This window comes from Solea solea, chromosome 14 (genome assembly GCF_958295425.1).
Source record: "Solea solea chromosome 14, fSolSol10.1, whole genome shotgun sequence".
Lineage (NCBI taxonomy): Eukaryota > Metazoa > Chordata > Actinopteri > Pleuronectiformes > Soleidae > Solea > Solea solea.
Window position 1 is genome coordinate 11,243,121 of NC_081147.1, and position 12,672 is coordinate 11,255,792.

Genomic DNA, 12,672 nt, shown 5'->3' on the forward strand with positions numbered 1-12,672 from the left:
CCGCCCCACACCAAGCACACAGGTTTGCACACTACATTGACTTCCATATAGGACAGCCTATTAACCATAACCAGTTAATATCTAACACTAACTGTATCCAAACCACAATCTTAGCCCTAAACAGTCAACAAGAAATGAAGTTCTGGTCTCTATGAGGACTACTGGTCCTGACAAGGTCAGTGTTTTTGCTCAAAAAGAAGAGGTGATAAATATAAGTACACAAACACTTTTTGTTTTTCCTCATGGAATAAGCCTTTTTAGACGAGGAGCTTCATTGAGAGCAGATCTGGATTAAACCAAAGCACATACACTTATGTTTGAATTCAAAATAATGATATTACTGAACCTTGTTTAACATTTCATTGGAGGCGTTGAAACAGGCAGGTGTAAAGATAGCTGAAGAGTAGCATTTATTTGTTTTATGTGATTTGAATGTTGTTGAGGATGAATTTCATGTTCTGCTCCACTGCCATGAATACAATAAACAAGAGGGACATATAGTTAGAAATAGTCCAGGGGGAGAACCCGGATTTATTTTGGCTTTGTGATCGTGATATGTTGCTTTAGTTTGTAGACAATGTGTGGTTAATGACAAAGAGAATATTATACCAAACCTGTTTTTTCCAGGGGAACTATCATTATGAAATTGTGAACGTGTTTATTATGGGGTCATCTTTGTTTGGTGTCTTATAAGCCCTTATGTGCTGGACACTATTGAGTGCATGACATTTAAATAAACAAATCAATCAATTTATCAATCCTTTATGGAGGCCCGATGTTTTTACAGCAACCTGCATTTCGTGCTTATTATGCAAATCAAATCCACAAATAAGTCATTCATTTGTTGCCCTCTACAGTCTCACCGAGATCACACTAATTCACACTAATTCTTACACACTTGTTTTTATTGCAGTCAATGACAGTTATATTTCACTTACATTATTCTGACGCCACGAAAACCAAATGATTTTAAAGCAATTACACACAAACATATTTATGGATAGCATGTTCACATTTTTGATAGTTAACCTTCCTATACACTATATGGACAAAAGTATTTGGACATATTGTAGTATTTGACCATTACACCAACAGTGACTGTAATGATGTATTCAAACACACATGCAGGACTTTAATATTCTGGGAGAGAGTTGTTCTCTCTTTTAGAGCTATAGCAGCTTCCACACTTTTAAAGTTTTTTAAAGCAACATTTTAAAGTGTTTCTATGTGAATTTGTGTCCTCTCATTCTGTAGAGCATTAATGAGGTCAGGCCCTGATGTTGGACGAGAAGGACTGGCTCTCAATCTCTGCTCAGTTCATCCCAAAGGCGCTCGATGGGGTTGAGGTCCGGACTCTGTGGTGGTCAGTCAAGTTCTTCCACACCATGTCTTTATATGACCATGACCATGGCTTTGTGCACTGAGGTGAGTCTTGTTATGCTGAGGTGTTCTCCTTCATTGGAGATAAGATGAAGCCTGTTTGAAAGACCTGGATTCAGTACTTCATACTTTGGTCCATGTACAGGTGTATGGTACACATTTGACTTTTAAGGTGAGGCTAAGGGGTGAGGGAATGCGTTATGTCTACTTGTGTCCTCACTAAGAACACTGCACAAGAATGTGTGTGTGTCTTCTTGTATGGGTCACTTTGTGAGGACCAAAAAAACGTATAAACCATAGGGAGTGAGGCCATTTTGGGAAAGTGAGGACATTTTTGGCTGGTCCTCACGTTCTGTCTAGTTAAGACATGGTTAGGCTTAGGTTGGTTAAGGAATGCATTATGTCTAAGCGTGTCCTCACTATGAATACTGTGCAAACGTGTGTGTGTGTGTGTGTTTATAGTATGTGTTTATTATGGTGCCTCTTGGAAATGGTCAGTGATCTCAATAGGTTCCTTCAGAGGTTGAGGTTTATCCAGACTGAACATGAGCGTGGGCTCCCTGCTCTCTGCCTCTATGTGCTGCCAGTCACCGTGTGGAACACAAGGCCGGACACCTGCTAATGGGTGCCCCGTGTCCTGCTGAGGAGGTGTTGTGAGGCAGAACTCCTCTTTCTCCTGCTGCCGCAGGTGTCCGAGGATGGTCTTGGACAAGTAGTGAGGGTCGTCATCATGTTCATCTGGAGGAAAGGAAAATATTACATTTTTACGTTTATTTTTTGATTGTTTTACCAGGTTCGTCCCTCTGAGCTTTAAGCAGCAGCAGCACAGTTACAGTAAAAACAATTTCTTTTAGTTTGACCGTTACAGGTGTCCAAAGAAGTTTGTTAAAACAGGCTACTTCTTTCCAAATTTAACAAAGATATATAAGATTTGCACAAGTTCCCAGCACTGACCTTCACTCTTCATTTTAGGTTTTTTTTACAGTGCAGAATATTTCTGCTGTGTAAGAAAAACTTTAACACATAAATTGCAAAACAAATCTATTAAAAGAAACGTCCCGATTGTCAAACTAAAATGAAAAGTGGAATCCCCTTGAAACAGTTTGACACACACTGGGCTGCTCTCTGACCCTTGAGCAGGATGAGCCTGTAGCGGTTTCGACACTCCAGCGACTGATCCAGAATGTTCTGCAGGGTTCTGTAGAAGAGCAGGACCTGCTGCCTGCGCTCAGGCTCCCCAAATCCTGCACTGCTCTCCTGGGACATGTTGTAGAATGTCAGCAAAGGTGTGGCATACTCTGCCACACAGTCATGAGCCTGTCAGCACACACACACACACACACACACACACAAAGACAAACATTAAATAAAGATATAGTGCATTTTCCTGACAGATAATCCTTCAAAAGCACCAGAAATGCTTCATTACCACATTTTACCGATAGATGGCGCAGTTACTCTACCGGTGAATTCTCATACGTAGCCAGAAGGTGGTGCTCATGATGTGTACCGAAAGGGAAAGAATAGGCTGCAGCTGCTGTACTTAATATTAAGTAATATTAAATATTTCTCTTAATGCGTCTCAGTGTGATACTTGGCTTTGTTGAAAAAACAGCACAGGTCCGTGTAGTTCTAGAGACGTTCAAGACAACAGAACTCTGATGTTTACACTGTAATATTTAGAGTAAAAGTAATTATTATCAATCAATGTATCAGTCATTCAGTAAAATACAGGGTTAGACATCATAATCATCATCATAGGCATCAAGAGAATGCCCTACTATTAAAAATGTGCTTTAGTAATAAAGGTTAGTGTACGTGTTTATTTAAAGTAATACTATGTAACATTTGCTGAATAGGACCATCGGTCACACCAGACCAATCAATGTTCAATCAGTCAATTTTAGTTGTATGGCCCAAGTAGCTTCATAGGACTTATCATGGTGTGATATTCTCTGACCTTTTTAGCAGTGGAATAAATGCTGAAACCTCAGGGAGAGTCTAAAAGTTACACACTCGCACTTCAAATATACCAAAACCAATCCAAGTGAAATATGTGGCCAGGTGTGCAGATTGTATTTACCTTATCTATCTAAAAAGGGCAACACACATGTTAATGTCAATGATCTGATACAGTAACATTCATGTTTTTTAGGGTCCTGGCATGAGTTTGTGTGAGGAGCCCATTGTTTTCCCTCAGATTATTGTTATAATTGCATGACTTTGCTGTCATTTCACATGCAAAAATGCGAAAATGCAATATTGGCATAGGGCCCGAACCTGTGCGTTGCTCCAGGGCTCTATAGCGCCCCCTAAGGCGAAACATGGAAGGAGCAAGCCAAGATTAAGTTGCACCGAATTTCACGAAACTTGGTGGGAACTTGTTAAAGCACAAGACGAACAAAAAGTCCATTGGGACCATGGCCTCAACTCAACAGTCTGAGTGCGTTTATTTTTTCTTTAATCAGTAGTTACGCAGCAACATTCCAGGCCATACTGTACATATTCTGGTAACTGTCTATAATGTACATTCTATTTTAACTTTTTATAGTGTAATGTTAATATCTTTCTATGTTGTACTTTCACACATGTGGAAATGCATGTTTATTATTTATTACCTTTATCTTTACTGTCTTTGCTGCTGTGACTAATATAGGTCTTGTCTTATCGTATCGCATCGTATCGTATCTTATCTTATATCATACATGCGTGTCATTGGAGTGTATTTTATAAATACAATGGAATAAATGACAAAAGTTAAACATTCATTATCAACTTGCACCTATAAAATACTAGATTTTTATGTTGCCCTCGACTCCAGTCAGAGTGAAATCTCTATTAGATTTACTGGATATTAAACACACTGATGTGTCATCTTGAAATGCTGAAAAACAATCTAGAGAAACCGTCCCCTGAGTGTCACTTTACTGTGACTCCCTCTCTCTCTGTCTTTACAAATCTTATCAAAGCAGAAAATATCAGCACACGGAGTCTCTGAACCCACACTGGCAATAAGAACTGAATTACAGCACAAGAAGTTTAGCACTGAAGCTGCAGCTTCTCTGGGAGATATATGCATCCGCCTGTAATCTCATACACATGAACTTAGATCAACTTAAAGTGGAACCTGTAACTCTGCTATATTACATTCACACCTACCTTCCCATCCTCGCCCAGAACTCTGTAGACGCTGTGCTTGTAGACCCGGCCGCGGACTCCTGCCCTGTCTATCTCAGTGTTTGGGAGGTTGTCGTAGAAACGAATGTTGTCGTCCTCGTCTTCCAGCTTGTGAGCGATGTTGGCGTTAAGAGGAATCAGGATGAGCAGCTTCCTGGAGCCGCGGCCCCAGCAGGGACTGCTCGACTGATGAGTGGCACAAAATGATTTGATTGAATCCTTCAAACCTGACACACAGACAGACACAGGGACACATTTGAATCATTTATATATGTTCCTATTCATTCATAGGTCTTAAGTCACAGCTACAAATATGGTACTTATGCAGAGTTATAGTAGACAGTGTTCAGCTGAGTACCTGTTTAGAGAGGGAACCACGATACCACGTGTTGTTCGTGTGAATGAGGACAGAAGATGAAAATTCAACATCCAACTGAGAAAATAAGTAACATCCCCACTGTTCACCATATGTTTAATATTTCACTAGATTTAACATGCTGTCAAGAGGCCTAGACATCCATGCAGAGGTGGAAAATGATCAATTGCATTTACTCGTGTTACTGTAATTGCGTAGGTTTTTTGTGTACTTGTACTTTTTCATTTTACAAATTTTTACTTGGAAGTACTGTACTTGTAAAAATGATAATGGTGAGGACAGGTGAATGTACTCTTCCACCTCTGCATGCGCATAAGTGCAAAAACACTGAGTCTGTGTTACGATGCAGCAGATCAGCCTGGTAAACCAGTGACAGTATTTCAAATACAACAGTTATTAAGTTGTTTTTTCCAAAACAGGCTGACACTCTACCTCAAAAACCCTGAACTATCCCTTTAGTGTGGACATAAGATCGTAAACACAGACATAGTATAGAGTATAATATAGCGTTGTGTGAGTGTCATTACTGACGTGGCAGCACCAGTCGTAAGTAACCCAGGTAGAAGGACCAGGCCAGGCCGTGGGCCACGTTCATCTTCCTCCCCTCACAGATGTCCGACACCTCCACCTCCGATGGACCCTGCACACCGAGCACACAGACAGCACAACACCTCACCCTCTGCTCAGGAGCTGCCTAACACCTGTCTAAAGGTGCGCGGCAGAGAAAAGGGGACATCCCTGCAGCCAAACTGGACAAATGTCTTCCCAACAAACACACAGAACAAAGCCTGGCTTGCTGTAAAGAGTCTGAGGGGAGTTGATACAATTCTCTGAGGACAGTGTGATTATCATGATGAAGATGAACACTGAGTCTATTTTTACTCCAGAAATGACATATCAATGACAGGTGTTTCAACACAGGGACTCTTCTGTCGGAAGTGAAGTCCTCCTTTGCTGAATCACAGCTATTTTTCAACTCTAACTCAAAACTCTATGACCTATCCTCTTAATATGATCTAAATGTAAACCGTGTGACAGTAGGACTGGATGATAAATGTTATAACTATATACAATTTTCACATCAGTCGATATTGACAATTATCATGATTAATGTGAAAGTTGAAGACGCCTGTTAAATTTGCTTTTTAAAACTTTATTATTATTTTTATTTCTATTATTATTATTGTTGTATTTATTTATTATATAATGTAAACTATTATTAATAATTAGTACTAAATGACTCCATGGTTGCCATGTGAGATTCAATTTTCTAAATGACACTGCTTTAATATTATAACGACTATTATCTAAAACATACTGTATGTTTATAATTGATTTCCAGTGGTTAAGAAGGGCCACACGGTGGAGTCGTGGCTAACACTGTTGCCTCACAGCAAGTTTCTGTTTTTCTACATTGTGGCACATTTCCTACACTCGTACGTTTTTCTTTGTAACATTTCAAACTCGTGTTTTTGGTGTGTGTGCTCTACAGTGGAAGGAGGAAAATCAAAGTTGTTCTGCGTGCATCTGCAGTCTGGATCTTACCAGGACGCCCAGGCTTTTGAGCAGCGCGTACAGAATGGGCACTAGGAAGACGAGTGTCCAGGACTGGCCACTGTCGGGCAGAGGAGATCCAACCACGTAGAGGAGGAGGATCCCCAACGCTGCAGCCAGCAGAGTCTTTCCCCCCAAACCACAGGCTGAAGGCACACGACTCAGCCTCCCTTGATACCTGGGTAACACAATACTGTTGAATGCTCATTTAAATTATACTGTTAGCAAATATTTAATCAAAATAGTCCTACAACAATGAGTTTATACTGAAAACTGTTTTACTCTGAGAGAGTAAACTAAAACTTTGATATTGAAAGACCTAAAAGTAGAACATTGAGCTGTGAGATGCTGAGGGAGGTTGTAATTGTCTGTGTGGATGTTACTTACTCGTACACACCGGCACTTATGCATAGTTAATAACCAGAGGCATTCTTTCCTCTTTACTCCATCTCATATCTCACCTTGTGTTTGAGTGGTGCAGCATCTCCTCTGCCAGCAGACAGAGCCCGTGCAGCAGAGGGCCAAGGGTCAAGACAAGTGTTGCCATAGCAACCCAGCCAAATAACCTTTCAGGAGACAGAAACATGATGCCTCCTATTGTTATGGCAGCCAGCGTCGCAGCGCACACCTTAGGTAAATTCCCCCGAGACCGCGGGATGAGAGCATCTTGTTGGCTTTGCATCTGTCAGGGAACAGAAAGTCAGTGTCACTCTCACATGTGACGCTGATGGGTAAACTTTCTCAGACCTGTTTCATTTCAAATCTTAACCAGTGTGTCTTAAGGAAAACATCAGGAAAAACGTAACAAAAGCACAACGATATCTTCTGTTTCTCTATGAGCGGTGTGCTTTGTTTCTAAATGCTTTAGTTTTTGATGGTGTCGTGTTTCTACATTCCAGAAATAAATTGCACTCAACACACTGTGGTTTTTTCGCTGTCTCTGACTCTGACAGTGACAGTGTAAGAAAACCCGTATTTGCTGTCGCTGTTCAAAGACTGCAGACGAGCAAGTGGCTGAGAGGCAAGACAAGTCGTGATAAAAGCATGAATAAGACTTTCAAAAATATTAAGAACTGGATAGGATCATAGAATATATCTGTGTCTAATATAGTCTTCATCAAATTTGTATTTCAAAATAAAAAAGAGATAAAGTAATACAGGTACTAACCTTGTTGTGACTTCCTTTACTTCTGTTCTTACTCTGCCTCTGACACTCCACCCTTTCTCTAGCAGTCCAATACTTTCAATTTTGATTTCCTGGAAGTTTGCTATCTTTGTCTGTACATGCACACACACGCACACACACTCAGACATTCATGACTTGAGGGGACATTGCATTGACTTACATTCATTTCTTGGAGACTTACTCTAACCGTAACCACAATTACTACTGGCCTAATCCTAATCCTAACCCTAACCCTAACCCTAACCCTAACCCTAACCTCAACCTAACCATGAAACATATCTTCACCTTAAAATGTAGTAATTTACGTTATGGGGACTAGCTTTTTGTCCCCACAAGGAGGACAAGTCCCCATAATGTGACTGTGTAAACAGGTTTTGGTCCCCACAACATTAGTAATACCTGGTACACGCATACACGCACACGCACACACACGCACACACACACACACACACACACCACACACACAGACCATTATTGAGCATTTGTTTTTGTTTTTGTTTTTATTGTTTTTTAAAACAAGTGCGAGAGAGACAAATGAAAAAGTTTTTTTCTCATCATAAAACTTTATATTTCGTAATGATTTGTACTTTATAGCAAGTGTCACCGTGGCTACCTGTCAAATTGCATTTCACTGTGGAAGAGCTGTTAATAACTGTTTGTTGCACAAATTCAATAAAAATACCCTTTATTTTCCTCCTCAGGGGCAATTCAATGGCTCATAAAGGACGTTTAAGCAAAAACACCATGTACACAAGCAAATATACATGTATGTAGTACGACTGTATGTTAAATCAAGTCCAAAAATTCACTTGTGTTGGATTTACATGTGTTATTCTGCTCTCTCTCGTTCTGTCTGCAGGGGTTTCCTGGGATCAGTGTTGTCATGGTGGCTCGTGTTGTTGACAAGGACCAAACCAACTGTCATCTCAGGTTGGAAATGAGTTGTGTTGTGTTGCTTAGTTTGTTTTTTTGTGTGATGAAATGTCAACATTGACATCGTCTTTTAGAAAGATGAACTACTGCACGTACACTTTCAACTCCTCAAGCCTTTTCTGTCGCGGCCGCCTCTGTTTGTGCAGATGTTATTGTCAGTCAGTATACTTCGTGGATGTCAGGTGGTTTTTGAATGTTAGTGGAGGGGAATCCATGTCTCTCATGACTTCTGATGCGGTTTCGTCCTCTTGGTCATTAGTTTTAACCACAGAAACTTAGAGCTGGGCCCATATCCATACACCTTAGAAGCCTTTTTTTACTCCAGCATGCACATACCAGCTGACAGAAAATGAAGTGGCACCATTTAATTTATCTATTTATTAAAGAGAAATGCAAACATAGCTTCTCAAATGCACATATTTGCTATTTTTGTGAGAAAGTTGGTCCACCAGTGGTACACGTGCTTCCTTTGGTGGTACTAGGAGGAAAAAAACTGAAATACTGTTCTACTGTATAAACCAGGGTATGTGATTGGAGTGGAGCACCAGAGTGTGTAGAAATAGGAACAAATAACAGAAGAATTATAATAAATTAAAGGAATACTTCACCAATTTGCATTTAGCTTTGTATGACAAGAATAGTCACTGGTGAGCACGTAACAAAGAAAAGAATGAAGATATTTCTCGACTCAGGGGAAAATGATGTTGGGAAGTACCATTTTTCAAAAATACTACCCAAATGCAAATCGGTGAAGTGTTCCTTTAAATGTCAATAATTAGAATGACCTTATCTCTCACTCCATCTTAATTTAATTTCACTAAACCAGTGTGTGAAGTGTGTGTGAGGAAGAGGAAGATGATGATTACTGGGAATAAATCTACCTCCTGTGAAAAGTCTGTAGCTGACTTTGCTCGACATATTTACACCTTAACGTTGGTGATAATGGCTCAATATCATCTCAGCAGGAACTGAGTATAAACAGTTTGAGAACCACTGCGTTAGAACATTCCCAAACAGTGTTAAATAAACAACAATCCTGTGCCACTGCGTTTTTCCATGTACCTTCTATCATCAAAGGTCTATATGCAAATGATGAATGAAGTCACTAAAGCTTCCTCATTTTCAGGGCGCGTGCTGCTTCAATGTCACACCGTCCAGAGCTTGTTAATGCGATCACTTACGCCTGTACTTTGTACTTGTACTTTGCAAAGGGCGCTTTGTATATCATGAAAATATCATGAAAATAGTTTTCCTATTTCTTATATTTATCTTCTTCTATTCTGATTTGGTGTGTGTCACTGTCACTACCCTCTGACCTCTGCTATAACAAGTGACGTTCTCTGGTGAGGAATCATAACAGCTCCTCTCTAATCTTCTTCACTTCACTTAAGTTAATTTATTAAGTTAATTAGCTCTAATTCAAGTGTTTTAAAATGTTATTGTTGTATTGTTACATTTACTCCTCGAGCGATAAATCTGATTATACGAGTTACATGCTCACATCTTTAAAGTGACTCTGAGGAAACACTGAGCAAAGCATATTAGCCAGCGATACACTGACTGGGATTTAGGTGATGAGAACATGTTGTTATTGAGCAGCTCTATAACTGGTCCTGTCAGTCCAACCGGCTTTGATAGCGTGTGTGCGTGCGTGTGTGTGCGCGTGTGTACGTGTGCATGTGCGTGCGTGTGCGTGCGTGTGTGGAGGTAGAAAGTAATGAATCACATTTACTCACGTTACTGTAATTGCGAAGGTTATTTGTAATTTTACTTTTACTTAAGTATGAAGTTCCTTACTTCACTATGTTTTATGGCGTTAATTAAGATCCCTGAGTGAGTGAGAAAGTTGAAGCATTTGTGACCTTTGACCCATTTTGACTGATACATTATGCGTTTACATACTTTATTTTGTCATCACTTTAATTTGTAAAGGTTTGCCTTTAATTATAAAATAATTAACGTGAGATTAGTGTCCTCTCATCCGTTTTGCACGACGCAAGAAAGACGCCCAACCTTGTTAAAAAACTGTAACTTTTAAGCTACTCTAACTTGAGTACATTTTTAGACCAGTACTTTTACTTGCAATAGTGGTACTTTTTGTTGAGTAGAATATTTCAGTACTGTGTGTGTGTGTGTGTGTGTGTGTCCACGCTCACTCTTACAGATAAAAAGCACAGTATCCATACCAAAGGTTCATGCATATTTTATTCAAGAGTAAAAAAGTGGATCGTCCCATGGGGCATGCTTACAGTGTTAGTGACTGGGGGAGTCAAAACAGAAAGAGAGTGAGGGGCAGAGAGAGAGAGAAAGAGAAAACAAGAAAGAGAGAGTGGGAAACAGGGAGTCAAAACAGAAAGAGAGTGAGCGACAGAGAGAAAGAGAGAGAGAGAGAGAGAGAGAGAGAGAGAGAGAGTCAGAACCGTGGCACAATTTCAATGGCACAGGGTCTCCCAGGGGGGTTCACCTCTCCCAAAGAAGCACAACAAGATCAACCAAGGAGCAACGCAACATGAAGAGCAACCAGCAGAGAGAGAGAGAGAGAGAGAGAGAGAGAGAGAGCTTAAATATTAAGAATAATGTCTATAATAAATAGAATCATAATAATCATAGAATCATAAATATCATCAAATAACAAGAGGAATCATCAAGAATTATGATCAGAGAGATTACACTTTTTTTCCTTTAAACTGTGATGGCAACACACTGGATCTTCTGTTAAAATGTTTCTTGCTGCGTTTTTGCTTTGAACAGCGCAAGTTTTAACCATGCAATCATGCGTCTGGCTGCCTGAATGCCTGTGCCTCTGTATATAGTATGGTCATTCATCGATGCTAGTTTAATATTTGTTTGTCATTAGTCATATTTATCGTCTTTAAAAACAACTCCTGTACACTGACAAAGAAGAGGAGGAGAGAACGTCGACTCGACACGTTGAGTAGATGTGTGCACCGTCATTCTGTACAGCGTCGACAGAAACCGCCAAACACAGGTCGTGGAAAAGAAAACACAAAAACTAAAACATGGGGAGGAAAGAAAAAAATAGAGAACGCAAAATGAATACAAAAAAATAAATTAACATTATGTACAAAATAAATAATTCATTATTCCTCAGTTCATTTATATTAACCAGAAAAACAAAAAGAAAATGTCCTACCATAGTGAAACACAGAGCACAAATATAATCTTCACATTATTATCAAAGAACTTAACTCTGCATGCACTGATGCGTTAATATAAATGCTTTACAAAGACCTTTTCTTCTGATTTCTCCTTGTTGTCTGGACTGCTACCTTCACCAGAAGAGTTTGTTTCCTCTGTGAAATTTCAATTCCTGTTTTTTGTTTTTTTTTTGAGGCCAGAGATTCCCGACCGTTGCTGCTGTTTGGCAGCCGACAGCAACACAGGAAGAAAGGAGGATGTAGAAAGAGAATGAATAGAGTATGACTTCACATTTCAATCCCAACTCTCTCACGTACATACTGTAAAGCATGTTAATGCCACTATACTGCATCGGGCATCACGTGACCATATGCATCAGATGTGCAATAGAGCCTCTTAATGTATGCTATTTACACACAACAGGTCGGGAGGAACACTTGGTGGAATCTGATCCGGCCCCCAGTCTCAGGGCTTTTTCTGGCATGGGATCAGAGTATTTCAGGAGGTGGGTGGGGGTTGAGAGCCTCCACTTGGCTTCAGGCTGCAGGACGGGTGCAGTGCAGTGCTACAAAAGCAAACGGGAATCTCCTTCCGAGAAGAAAAGGTCAGCGAGGGCTCAGATTACACTGCAGCTGAAATTATCTCACACCACCACACCACACGTCCCAAAACGTTTTCTTTCTGTCGCCCGGTCGACGGCAACGTCATCAGTCTGTGTTTTGCCAAACGAAAACACTTTTTCAAATATAACCGCACGGACATTTACATGTTGAAGCATGTGCACGCAGGCAGGAGAACGTGTTACTTTACAAAATCATCCCGTCGCAAATCTGCTTTCACCTCCTGTTTGTGGGACAGTCACAGGAAAAACAACCACGCATATCTTAAACGCCCCCCCAACCCTTGA

General features: G+C 40.2%; 1 protein-coding gene and 1 long non-coding RNA gene across 2 annotated transcripts; one reads left to right on the forward strand and one right to left on the reverse strand.

Moving 5' to 3' along the window:
- Nucleotides 1-887: 887 nt before the first annotated feature.
- Nucleotides 888-7,730, reverse strand: sting1 (stimulator of interferon response cGAMP interactor 1). The gene is made up of 7 exons (XM_058649751.1): nt 7,656-7,730; nt 6,949-7,169; nt 6,479-6,665; nt 5,465-5,573; nt 4,540-4,784; nt 2,511-2,697; nt 888-2,118 (listed from the first exon to the last, which is right to left on the reverse strand). The coding sequence occupies exons 2-7, from the start codon at nt 7,167-7,169 to the stop codon at nt 1,853-1,855; spliced, it is 1,215 nt and encodes a 404-aa protein (XP_058505734.1). The 5' UTR covers nt 7,656-7,730; the 3' UTR covers nt 888-1,852.
- On the forward strand, nt 6,593-8,583 carry LOC131472493 (uncharacterized). Its single transcript, XR_009242102.1, has 3 exons — nt 6,593-6,669; nt 8,375-8,439; nt 8,533-8,583. It is a non-coding gene; the product is annotated as an uncharacterized LOC131472493 (long non-coding RNA).
- Nucleotides 8,584-12,672: the final 4,089 nt, after the last annotated feature.

Coding starts and splice junctions, on each gene's coding strand:
- sting1 (XM_058649751.1), bottom strand. CDS start 7,169: ATGCAAAGCCAACAAGATGCTCTCATCCCGCGGTCTCGGGGGAATTTA. Junction 6,666..6,948: donor CTGCACCACTCAAACACAAG/GTGAGATATGAG, acceptor TGTGTTACCCAG/GTATCAAGGGAGGCTGAGTC. Junction 5,574..6,478: donor TCAAAAGCCTGGGCGTCCTG/GTAAGATCCAGA, acceptor CTCGGTGTGCAG/GGTCCATCGGAGGTGGAGGT.